The following is a 12,105-nucleotide window of genomic DNA, read 5'->3' on the forward strand; positions in this document are numbered from 1 at the left end:
TGAGGAACGAGGTGGGCAGAGGCCATGAAGAGAGAACTAATGAGGTACAGCCATGGAGGAGGACAGGAGGGCTTACACACCATAGCACACGGAAGAAGGACCATCCAAGGACCCTGTAAGACTGAACCAAACTCTGATGAGGAGGCAGGTCATTATCAAAGGGATGGGAGAAAAATTGGGGCAGTGAAGAAACAGGAAAAGCACAGCCCATGCCCTCAAGATGCTTACAGAACAAGGAAGGAGACAGAGGTGGAAACAAGGGCCGAAGCCCCACATTGGGCCCACTGGACCATCTTCCATGTGAACTGGTCTCAAGAGGCAGAGCTGCACCCCCAGGAACATTCATGGGACCGTGTCACCCAGATCAGGCATGCTTCTGGAGACAACTGCTTCTGGCAGCCAGCCGCCAGCCAGCAGCCGTGTCAACCCCGAGCTGGCCTGCGCATGTGTAGTACATCCCAATGCCCAACCTCTGAGGTCCATGGACCTCACCCAGTGATTGCACAGCCTAGAGGACCTCAAAGCTACCATCTGCACCAAGATCCTTAGAATACCTGGAGAGCCAATGAGGCACAGGAAGGACTGTGTGGCCAGTGATGGGGCAGAGTACGGAAAATTCCAAATGCTGGCATATTTCCAAGCTCCGTCTAGTGTATATCTCCAGGACCGTGGCCTCACGAACAAGGTTAGGTCTCGTGGGCAATAAGATTGTAACTGAGTGAGTAACTGAGTGTAGAGGCCAATGGGGAGGGCATAAAACTTAGTCCAAAGACCATGCTGGTGACCAGAAAAGAGGGAGCAGGTGGATAGGCAAACAGGAATTAGGCAGAGGCAAGTGACACAGACAGATGGCCTTGTAGGCTTGGGTGCACTATACCTTCCCAGGGCTGCTGGCCTCTCGGGGCCAGGCCACAGCTTGACTGACAGGATGGTAATCAGGGGCAGCCAGTAGCAGCAGGAGGATGCAGGAACAAGAGTTAGAAAAAGAAGAAATACTAAAAGATCAAGAGCCTAGAAATTGCCAAAAGAAGAAGAGTCAAGAAGCAAAGGCAAGAAGAGAAGAGCCTAGGCTTCTCTGAGGAAGAGCAGGATGCGTGAAGCACTCTGAGTGCCGGCCCCATCATCAGACCAATTAGAAGTAAGGCAAGGCTGGCCCCTGGCCATTGCTGACAACTTTCTCCTTGAAATGCTCTCTTCCTTGGCTCCCAACATATATTCTTTTCTAGTGTTAACTTCTTTTTTTTTTTTAATGTTTATTTTTGAGAAATAGAGACAGCGAGCATGAGCAGGGAAGGGCAGAGAGAGAGGGATTCACCGAAACTGAAGCAGGCTCCAGGCTCTGAGCTGGCTGTCAGCACAGAGCCCGATGCAGGGCTCGAACTCACAAACCGCGAGGTCACCACCTGAGCCAAAGTCAGACGCTTACCAGCTGAGCCACCAGGCACCCCTCTAATGTTAACTTCTGATGTACGGGGAAGAGGTTGGCAGTAGATAGGAAAGAGGCCTGTCTTCTGCTGAGAGAAACTTGACTGTGATCAGGGAGTTGAAGACACAGACTGTCAGTGAAGTAGGTGGCAGTGTCATCTGTTAAGAGTGGAGAGGATGGGGGCACTGGGGCAGCTCAGTTGGTTAAGCATCTGACTCTCAGTTTCAGCTCAGGTTATAATCTCACGATTTCGTGAATTTGAACCCCCGTTGGGCTCTGCACTGACAGCACAGAGCCTGCTTGGTATTCTCCCCCCGCCACCCCCACTCCTCCCCCACTCATGCTCTCTCTGTCTCTCTCAAAATAAATAAACAAACTTTAAAAAAAAAGTGGAGGAGAGGGTGGATTTGGCAATAATAACTTCTGGGATGTGACACCAATGCACAGGAACAGAAGACAAAAATAGACTACATAAAAATTGAAAACTCATGTACATCAAACTGTAGGATGGGAGAAAATATTTGCAAATCATATATGTGATAAGGAGTTAATGTCCAGAATTTGCAACAAATTCCCACAACTCAACAGTAACAACAACACAACCAGATTAAAAAATAGGCAAAGGACTTGACTAGACACTTCTCCAAAGAAGATATACAAATGGCCAACAAGCACATGAAAAGATGCTCAACATCACTACTCATCAGAGAAATGAAATCAAAACCACAATGAGATACCACCTCACACACATTAGGATGCCTGCTCTCAAAACAAAGAGAAAGGTGTTGGTGAATATCTGAAGAAACTGGAACCTTAGTGCCCTGTTGGTGGGAATATAAAATGGTGCAGCCACACTGTACGGCACTTCCTCAAGAAATTGAAAGTAGACTTACCATATGATCCAGAAATTCCACCTCTGGGTATATACCCAAAAGAACTGAGAGCAGGGTCTCAAGGAGATACTTGTACACCCATGTCCATAGCAACATTACTCACAGTAGCCAAAAGGCAGGAGCAACCCAGCATCCATCACAGGGTAAATGGATAAACAAAATGTGGTGTATACATGCAAAAAAAATATTTTTCAGCCTTCAGGTGGAAGGATCGGACACATGCTGCAACATAGATGAACCTGGCAGATACCATGCTAAATGAAATAAACCAGACACAAAAAACACAAATGCCATGTGATTCTACTTATCTGAGGTTCTTAGAGCATTCTGATTCTTAGAGACAGAAAGCAGAATGCTGGCATAACTGTTCTTGCAAGAGTTCTGCACAACATTGCACAACAATGTAAATGTACTTAACGCTGTTAAACTCTGTACTTAAGAATGGTAAGATGCAACTCTTGAGGATAGAGAACTAAGCATGGATGGAGGGAGGTGGGTGGGGAATGGGCTAGGAGCGCATGGGTATTGAAAAGGACACTTGTTAGAATGAGCACTGCATGTTGTATGTGATGAATCACTGAATTCTACTCCTGAAACCAGTATTGCACTGTATGTTAACTAAAATTTTAATTAATAATTAATTAATTAAAACGGTAAGGTGGTAAATTTTAAGTTATGTTTGACCGTAATTTTCTTTAAAGAGTGAGGGCAAGGAATTAGAGTAGAGGCCAAAGTTCAAAAGCCTGGGGTGGCAAGTGGGGAGGGGGGTGGAGAGGGTAGTGAGAGTTTGCTGACTATGGACAGGAAGTCCGTCTGGGGTTGGAAACCGAGAATGGGAATCTCATGTGTTACTTTTTTTCAGTAGCACACAACAGGCCAGGTGAAAATGGAGACACTGGATGGTTGGGTAATCTCAGGTCTGCACACGGGGCAGAAGGACAAGGCATCTAGAATATTGAGGGTACTGTCAAGGAACTCACTGTGGGTCCAACTGGGTAGAAAAGGGAGTGGATCTAAAAGGAACCCAATTTGTAGGTAAAAAAATGGAGCTGTCCAGGAAGAAGACATCTACATTTAGTCAAAGAACAGATATCTCAAGGAGAAGGCTGTCAGAGGGGTGGTAATGGTTGATGGGCTACTAGAGACGTCAAAGTGCAGGGTCCTGGACGTGGTGAGGGAGGGGAAGCCACGGAGTGGGTGTTGACAGGGCGTGGAGGCCAGAGGACATAAATACTGAGAGTTCAGCCTGTGGGGCCAAGGAATGGGATGAGCCATGGACCCTTGCGGATGCCAGCATCACACAAGATGCTGGCAGCACCTGAGATGGGAAGATGGAGGTGAGGGGAGTCATCAAGGAGCAGAAGTGAGTGGCCAGCTCAGGAAGGGTAGAGAGGGGTCAGTCTCCTGGCATGGGGGTTTTATGTGAGGAGGAAGATGGGGGGCTTGTAGGCCAACCAATGTCTGCAGGAGAGCGCCACCCTGCTTGGGGAGTGGGGAGCAGGGGAATGAGCGGAGACCACTGGAGGGGCTCAGGAGCCAGGCTGGGCTTAGGTGTTGCCCAGCATTGTGTGTCTCTTCAGTCCTCCATGTCTGCTAGATGGTGAAATGGTCCTTCTCACCCCTAGTATCTGGGAGTGAGTGTCTGTCCCTTAATAATGCTCGTAACTGAGGGGACAGGAGGAGAAAGGGGGACATGCTGGTTTCAAAAAAGCTCCATGGCAGTCCAGTGATGGGCCCACATTAGTCCTGCTCTGTCCCTTTCAGTGCCCAGTGAGGCCATGCCCAGCATCACTCCCACCATGCGACTGAATGAGCAAGAAGAAACTGCAAGAATCATTGAAATGCAACGCCTAGAAATCCAGCGCCTCCGAGACCAGATCCAAGAGCAAGAGCAGATCCCAGGCTTCCACCCTCTCAGTGGAATCCGGCTTCCTTCCCTCCTCAAGTCAGAAGTAGACTTATAGGTGCAGACCAAGTGACCTCCTCTGGTAAGCCATCTGCAGTTGCATCAGAAGAAGCCCTTTGCCTCTGTCGCCGGGCTGGCTCTGGGCTTCCCGACAGTCCCTGCTGCACTGGCCACAGCAGCCTCTTTCGCCTGCCCTGGGCAGATTGGGACGTGGCAGAATAAAGATATTTGCCCACAACCATGTCCAACTTTCTGCTTAGCCAGGGAGTCAGGGAGGGGGTAGGGAGAAAGAGGACCCTGAGAAATTTGGGCAGCAGGGGGGCAGGGGGGGTGTTGCGCTCAGCTCATCCAAAGCCATCGCTGCTTGTTCCGGTCCAGGCACAGGGCTGCCTGTCACTGGAGAGATCACACGGGACTTGGGCCTAGCCTCCTGCTGCCCCTCTGTCCTCTCGGGCCCCCAGGATGGGGCTGCCAGCCATTCTGACCTGGCTACCTCCCCTGCCAGCCTGGTCAGGACCAGACAAAGCCACCTACATTTTCTTCTCCTTTATGAAGCATAGTGAGGTTTTCTGAGGATTTGCACATCTGTGCAAAGATGACAGCAAAATAATGAACGCGGCAAAGTGACTAGAGGTCCCCCAGGCCCTCCATCCTCCGCTGATCCTGCGGTGAGGACTGTAGGCAGAGCTCTGTTTACAGAGTTCTCTTGCCCCCGTGCCCTCTGGACTGGTCATTCTTGTTCTGCAGGGCCCTGCCCTACTCCTTTTGATGGGGGTGGGGGGTACCTCCTCCACTAGGCCCTGTACTGGGCGCCCGAGCCACGCATACCAGGAAAAGTCGCATTTTACGCACTCGAGCAAAGGAACATAACCCAGATATCCTTGTCTTTTCCCACCTGCAGAGGCCAGACGCCCTTCGAATATCCAAGTAGCAAATGTTTAAGCCCCCGGTCTCTGCTGGGCCCTGCTGGCCTCCTTAACACCTGGTGTCTCCAAGACATTTCCCCGTCTTCCCCAATCTGCCTTCCCCCAGCTCTGGACGCTGCTCTTGGGTTAGGTTTCACAGCGAGAGCTGAGACGCAGCTATCACGCCTGGCAAAACTCTCCTGGAGGCTGGGGAGACAAGAAGGAAGGCTCACAGCAGAGGCCGCAAAGCAGTCAATGTGGGACTCTCTCTCCTTAGCAACTCCTCGACCTCCACCCCCAACTCACACCCAGTCACAGTGGCCAGCTCATCCCCTCCAGACCACTGTGTACCCAGCATGTCCTCTGCCCTCTAGAAGACCAGGCTCAGGGAGTGGGAAGAAATTCAGGCACCCTCTGATTGATTCAACCACAGAGACAACAGCCCATTACATTATCATGCCTGGCAGGTGGGCCTCTCTAGGGCACAGACTTCATTCCGAACTAGCATACTGGCTTTGCCTTTGCAGAAGAAACTGACTTGAAATGAGATCGGGGAGGTCAGCGGGGCTAGGTGCTGCAGGGTCTTGAAGGTGCATTACAGATATGACACTGTCCAGAGTCCACTCAGAGCCACTGCCCTCCACTCCCAGGCTCTCTCCACACTGGCCTCCTTCCAGTTCCTATAAAAGGTCAAGTTCTTCCTTGCCACCGGGATTCCTCTGCCTGAAATGCTCTTGCCCCCACACCTCACTCAGTGACCTTCATCCTTCAGATGGTAGCTGAAATGTCACTTGCTCAGAAAAACAGTCCCTGATCCGTCCTTCATGTAGATTACACGTGCCATATTGTTTTCCTTCAGAACCCTCACTGTAACATACCCATCTGATGGTGTGATGCTGCCTCTCCTTCTAGGCTCTTGGTTCCATGGCTGTGGGGTTTTTTTTTTTTATTTTTTTAAATATTTTCTTTATTTCTAGGAGAGAGAGAGAGACAGTGTGAGCAGGGGAGGGTCAGAGAGAGAGGGAGTCACAGTCTCTGAAACAGACTCCAGGCTCTGGGCTGGCAGTCAGCACAGAACGCGGGGCTTGAACCCACGAACGGCGAGATCATGACCTAAGCGAAAGTCAGACGCTTAACCGACTAAGCCACCCAGGCGCCCCTCCATGGCTGTGTTTCAAAGCTCACTTGGGGGTTTAGGTGGTGCAGGGATAAACGGTCCCGACAGTAGAGGCAGGGGGCTGCCGGGAGGACACTGTGGCTAACTACGAGTAAGAGGACAGTTTCTGGGACCCAGATGGTGGCAGCAGAGATGCAGAAATACGAATTCTTCTTCATTTCTTTTAAAGTTTATTTATTTTGAGAGAAAGAGAACCAGTCAGGGAGGGGCAGAGAGAGAGGGAGACAGAGGATCCGAAGAGGGCTGTGTGCTGACAGCAGAGAGCCCAACGCGGAGCTTGAATTCACAAACCATGAGATGATGACCTGAGCTGAAGTTGGACACAATCGACTGAGCCACCCAGGCGCCCTTGAGAAGTGAATTGTTCTGACTGAGGGAGTTTGCCCAGCACAGGGAGATGGAGGAGGATTCGGGAAGAAGGCACCTGCAGAGAAAGCTGGTTGCCAGAAGGAAATTCACTGTGGCTGGATGCAGTGACATTCAAATGACAGTTTTCAACCTAAAAATGCCTTAGAATCAAGACGTCACATTTCATCTTCAACATGGGCCTTGGGGGAGCACCTGGGTGACTCCGTCGGTTAAGCGTCCAACTTCAGCTTTGGCTCAGGTCATGATCTTGTGGTTTGTGGGTTTGAGCCCTGCCTCGGACACTGTGCTGACAGCTCAGAGCCTGGAACTTGCTTTGGATTCTGTGTCTCCCTCCCTCTCTGCCCCGCCCCCACTTGCACTCTGTCTCTCTCTCTCTCAAAAATAAATAAACATGAGGGAAAAAAAAAAAAAAGATGAGTTAGGTTACATACAGATGAGGAAATCAAAACCAAGAAGGGTGAAATCGCTGGCACAGGGTCATCCCAGCAGGGCCAGGCTCACAGCCTGCTGTCAGTGACCTCCCACATCCCATCCGCTTTAAGGCTGCTCCGGAGAAGCGCCAGACAGAACCTGGGCTGGCTGGTGGAGGTCACAGGTGTGCAACACCCCGCAAGTCTAACCCAGAAGAAGAGGGAGCTGATGACTCCCAAACTAGCCCCAGCAGCCGAGAAGGAGGTAGAGCAGAAGGGAAGGGAGAGCCCCATCCCAGCAGAGCCTGGCACTTGGGCCGGCAGGCCCACGGGGTGTTTCCTCAGTTGCCCAGGGGGCAGGCGGACGGCCTCTTGCTGGCAAATTGAGCCAGAGGTACAGTCTTGCTGTTTTGTGCCGGTCTCGATCAATGACCGGTGTTGTAGCCAGACCCACCCTTGTGGTTCTTATTATGATTTCAGGACGCCCTTCAGCAGCCACCCTCAGGAAGCTTTGAGGGAAATCAAGCTTTATTACTTACAGGACCTGGAAATGACACAGCTCACCTGGGCCACACAGCGAGGTCATGCGGACGGAGGGAGAAGAGGGAGGGAGGGAGAGAGCCATCTCACAGGCCTGGGGTTCTGCTTTATTGGGGTGGAGTGTAAAGGCCTGGAGTTTTGTGGGCTCACTATTTAAAGCATAAGAGTGGGAATTTAAAGGGTAGGGACGGGGCTGGGAAAGCGGCTCAAATGGTCAGTTATTAAAACCAACCAAGATCTTGGAAACAAAGAAGCCTCAGTGGCTGACAATGTGTTTTTTTGATAGTCCCCTGTGAAGTGGGTGCCTCGGGGATCAAAGAAGAAGTCAGGCTCTCTTGTTACAAAAGGAAAAGTCACTGTCAGGGCTTAGCTACACTAGTTTACGTCCCATGGTCTGTCCTGTGCGTTCCCACGTCAAGCTGACGGGTGGCCCTGACTGGGTGGCCGCTGCATTGGAGACCTCCCTCCGCTTTGCCCATCCTGACTCCCAGGGGAGGTTCTCACCCCACTAGTGAACCTCCCCCCTCCCCACAGGCTCCCTACAGTCTCATTGACAGACTGGGCCTGGCAGTCACCTCCTTCTACAGGACCCAGCTGGTCACCCAAGTGGCCGGGCATTGGCCAATGGACTCCACTCTTGTTCTTCTGCTTGCAGGCATTGTTAAGCTGGGGACTCATTTGTCTATGCTGGGACAGCGGATGCTTTTGGGCGACTATCCTCTCTCTGAGCCCCAGACATCCATTGGCTCTCCTGCCCTTCTTCTAGACCCTTAGCATCAGCTGTGGCCAGACAGGGTGAGCTCCCCAACCGAGCCTCCCCTTGCCGTCCTGTCCTCCTGGCACCGAGGACCCTGCCTCCCAGGAGATTCTAGCAGCAGCATCTACCTTTCCCCGCTGCTTTTTACACCAGGCATGGCCAGCCCTTAGCCAACAGCTGCTGCCAGGAGGTGCCTAAGGGGCCCCGGTGCACCTGGGAATATGTGTGGGTCCAGGTAGGACTCCCTTGCAATCCCCGCTCCAGATTCAGAGAGGTCAGGGAGAAGGACGTCTGGACCAGGGGTGGGGTTCCTCCCCTCTGAGCTTTTTTGGGGTGAGCTTCTCTAGACCATTGGAGGTTGGAGACCCACTTATGCTTTGAGCGCACCTGAGATACAGACTCCCCTGAGCTGAGCTGGGCTGGGAGCAGATATACAAGGAGGTGACCCTGCTGTGTGCTGGGCAGCAGGAAGAGCTAACATTCTGGATCCCCCATGTGACCAGTCATGTATAGGAATATGTACCTGTTGTTCATGTGGGATTTGGTGGGGGTGCTGGGTGTAGACTAGGACTCACCCAGCACCCACTGTGTGTACTTATGTAGGTGATATATTGAAAGTGGGACAGGCAGAGTCCAGTTCTGAACAGGACTACAGATGCCCTTCTTTAGCTACAAGTAACAAAACCCGACTCCAACCAGTTTAAGCAACAAGGGAAAGTTTATCACTAGTCTGGGGGCAGGAAGGGGGGTGCGGTCTTAGGGAATCTCAGGGCAGAAATACAATCGGGCTTCGAAAGAAACCTGCACCAGGGCCTGGCTGGACCACCCCTCTTTCTCTAGTCCTTCCCCCCTTCTCTGCAGACCACTTTCCGTCCCCAGTTCAGCCCGTGGAAGGTACTTCAGCATCTCATTAGTACATGCCCCAAAGCTGAAATGGAATCTCTAGTCCAGTTTTAAAATGCCAAAAGGGGGGCACCTGGATGGCTCAGTTGGTTAAGCATCCGACTTCCCCTCAGGTCATGATCTCGAGGTTCGTGGGTTCAGGTCCCGCATGGGGCTCTGTGCTGACAGTTCAGAGCCTGGAGCCTGCTTCGGATTCTGGGTCTCCCTCTCTCTTTGCCCCTCCCCTGCTTGTGCTCACTCTCTCTCTCAAAAAAATAAATAAATAAATAAACATAAAAAAAGAATTAATTATATTTTTTAATTACACACACAACTAAGTACTTTTCCCCATTTTGCAACTGAAGAGAATGAAACACATAGAGTTTTCAGCAATTTTTCTAAGGTTACAGAGCTGGAGCTGGGCTTGACACTTCAAGGTCAGTCTAGCTCCAAAACCAGTGTTCTGTTCCACCCTTCACTCCACATGCATTCACTGAGCACCTGTTATATGCCAAGCCTATTCTAGGAGCAGGGGAGTCACCAGGAGTCAGACTCAAATCCTTTCCCTCATGAAGCTTACATTTTCAGGGAGTAGAGAGCCAATATTCCAGACAGGTAAGAAAAATATATGGCATATGGAGCAGTGAGAATTCCTACAGAGAAACATAAGAGAACAAAGGAAATTAAGGGAAGGAGGATAGGAAGTATGGGGAAGCCTGTGATTTTAGACAGGGTAGCCAGGAAGGCCTTCTCCCTGAGAAGGTGGTGTTTGAGCCCCTTCCTGAAGGAAGGTACAGGAAGGAGTCTTGTGGGAGAAAAGCGTTCCATGCAGAGGGAATAACCTGTGCAAAGTCTCTGAGCACGAGCCAGCCAGGGAGGGACAGCAGGGGTGAACTCAGGGCCTTAGCGATGGGGGAGGACTCTGTTTCTCTGCAGAAGACGGGCCCCTGGGGGCCTGCAGGCACAGTAATGACATTACCTGCTCTGCCGTCGAGCAGGGCCACTCCAGCTACCAGGTTGGCAGTAGCCTTCGGTGAGAATGTGGCAGAAGCAGGGAGACCGGGTTACAGGGCCTCGGGCCTCTCAGAACTCCCGCTGTCTAAAGGCCAGCTGATGGCACCAGCTAGAACCCACATTTGCAATCTGTGCCCACGGCCATCCCCTACTCCTGGCTTTCACTGTGGCCCATCTGAGCTGCCTCCACAGCCTCCGCTTTGGGGACACGGTTCAAAAGCCCTGCAAGGAGCCTGCCTGTCCACTTGCACTCCAAGCTACTTGATAAGACCCAGAATGGAAACAAAGACTCACACAATCCGTGTTTAAACTGAGGAAGTTTTAGGCTATGTTGCCCCTACCCAACAAGTTTTTTTTTGTTTTTTGTTTTTTTTGTTTTCAAACTCCCCAGGGGAAAGGGAGAGACAATCTCGTGAGTTTCCCTGCCCCAGCTCCATCCAGGACCGTGGGTCTGGCTGGGCTAACCCCTCCTTGGGACCAGAAGGATAAATAATTGCTAGATATGGCGATAGGAGTACACTGAGGCGAGCCCTACCCGGCCCCCTCCCCCACCCCACTTCCCAGCTCCTCCCAGGGCAGAGGACACCTTTATAATGCCTCACATAGTGACTGCAGTCACAGGGCTGTCCCTGAGATCCAGCCTGCCCCACAGCAGTCAGCCTGCCCTAACTTTTCCTTGAGGGGAAGAACCATCTAGATCCGCACTGTCCAGGAAGGGAGCCACGAGCCAAACACGGTGATTGAGCATTTGAAACATAGCTAGTCTGAACTGAGATGCACAGAATAGCTGACTGAAATAGCTCCTTAATCATTGGTATATTAAAATGCAAATATTTGGGGGTTGAAAGTTGTAAGATATTATTTTCACCTGTTTTTTTTTTTTTTTACCTTTTTAATGTGCTACTAGAAGATTTTAAATTACACACAGTGCTCATGTTCTATTTCTATTTGATAGTGCTGCTCTAAGGTTATGACTGGCACCCCCATCATCTCCACAGAACAAAGCTAAGAGGGATCAAGGATAATTATTTTGTTGGGGCGTTTGGATGGCTCAGTCAGTTAAGCATCCTACTTCAGCTCAAGTCATGATCTCACAGTTCATGAGTTTGAGCCCGACATCAGGCTCTGTACTGACAGCTCAGAGCCTGGAGCCTGCTTCGGATTCTGTGTCTCCCTCTCGCTGTGTCCCTCCCCTACTTAAAATCTGTCTCTTTCTCAAGTAAAAATTTAAAAAAAAGAAAAGAAAAGAATTATTTTGTGAGCTGAGAATGGGAAGGAAAGTTTGATTTTGTTTTTTCTCGTCTATTTCATCCATATCAGAAGGAGAGAGAACAGGGTGTTACAGGGGGCTCTCTCCAGGAGATGGGGACAGTTACAACCACCTCCAAGCGGGCCCCCTTCACCCACCCGAAGTGGGTGCGCTGGGTGGTGCTGGATTCCCTATTAGAAGCAGAGCCCTGGCCACATCTCTGTTACGCTTCGTAATCCTCCAGGGGCACCGCAAGTGAGTCCAGAGGCCTCGCCATGGCACGCACGTCCCTGTGCAACCCGCCAAACTTGCCCTTCCAGTGTCTTACCTGCTCCCTACACCTATCCCTTCACCCATTCATTTATTCGACAAATATTTATTGGTTACTTCCCATGTGCCAGGCAAAACACTGGCTCCTAAGGTCACAATGGTTAGCAAAACAGACACTAAGATCACCGGCAGGGTGTGTTTGGGGGGGGGGGGGACAAGTCAGTAAATAAGGGCAATTACAGCACATGCAGCAGGAGTAGCTGTGGGGGAAGGACAGGGGCAGTGGCTCCACCAGACACACACAAAC

The 12,105-nt window shown here is 51.0% G+C and overlaps 1 protein-coding gene across 1 annotated transcript in view; it reads left to right on the top strand.

Moving 5' to 3' along the window:
* The window catches only part of CFAP57 (cilia and flagella associated protein 57), a 66,188-nt gene extending 61,735 nt beyond the window's left edge, over nt 1-4,453 (top strand). Inside the window, exon 22 of the mRNA XM_077752030.1 lies at nt 4,084-4,453. Within this exon, the coding sequence (XP_077608156.1) occupies nt 4,084-4,283 (200 nt within the window). The 3' untranslated portion in view covers nt 4,284-4,453. The remainder of the gene's footprint in view (nt 1-4,083) is intronic.
* The last annotated feature ends 7,652 nt before the right edge of the window (nt 4,454-12,105 follow it).

This window comes from Crocuta crocuta, unplaced genomic scaffold (genome assembly GCF_008692635.1).
Source record: "Crocuta crocuta isolate KB4526 unplaced genomic scaffold, BGI_CrCroc_1.0 scaffold367, whole genome shotgun sequence".
Taxonomy (NCBI): domain Eukaryota; kingdom Metazoa; phylum Chordata; class Mammalia; order Carnivora; family Hyaenidae; genus Crocuta; species Crocuta crocuta.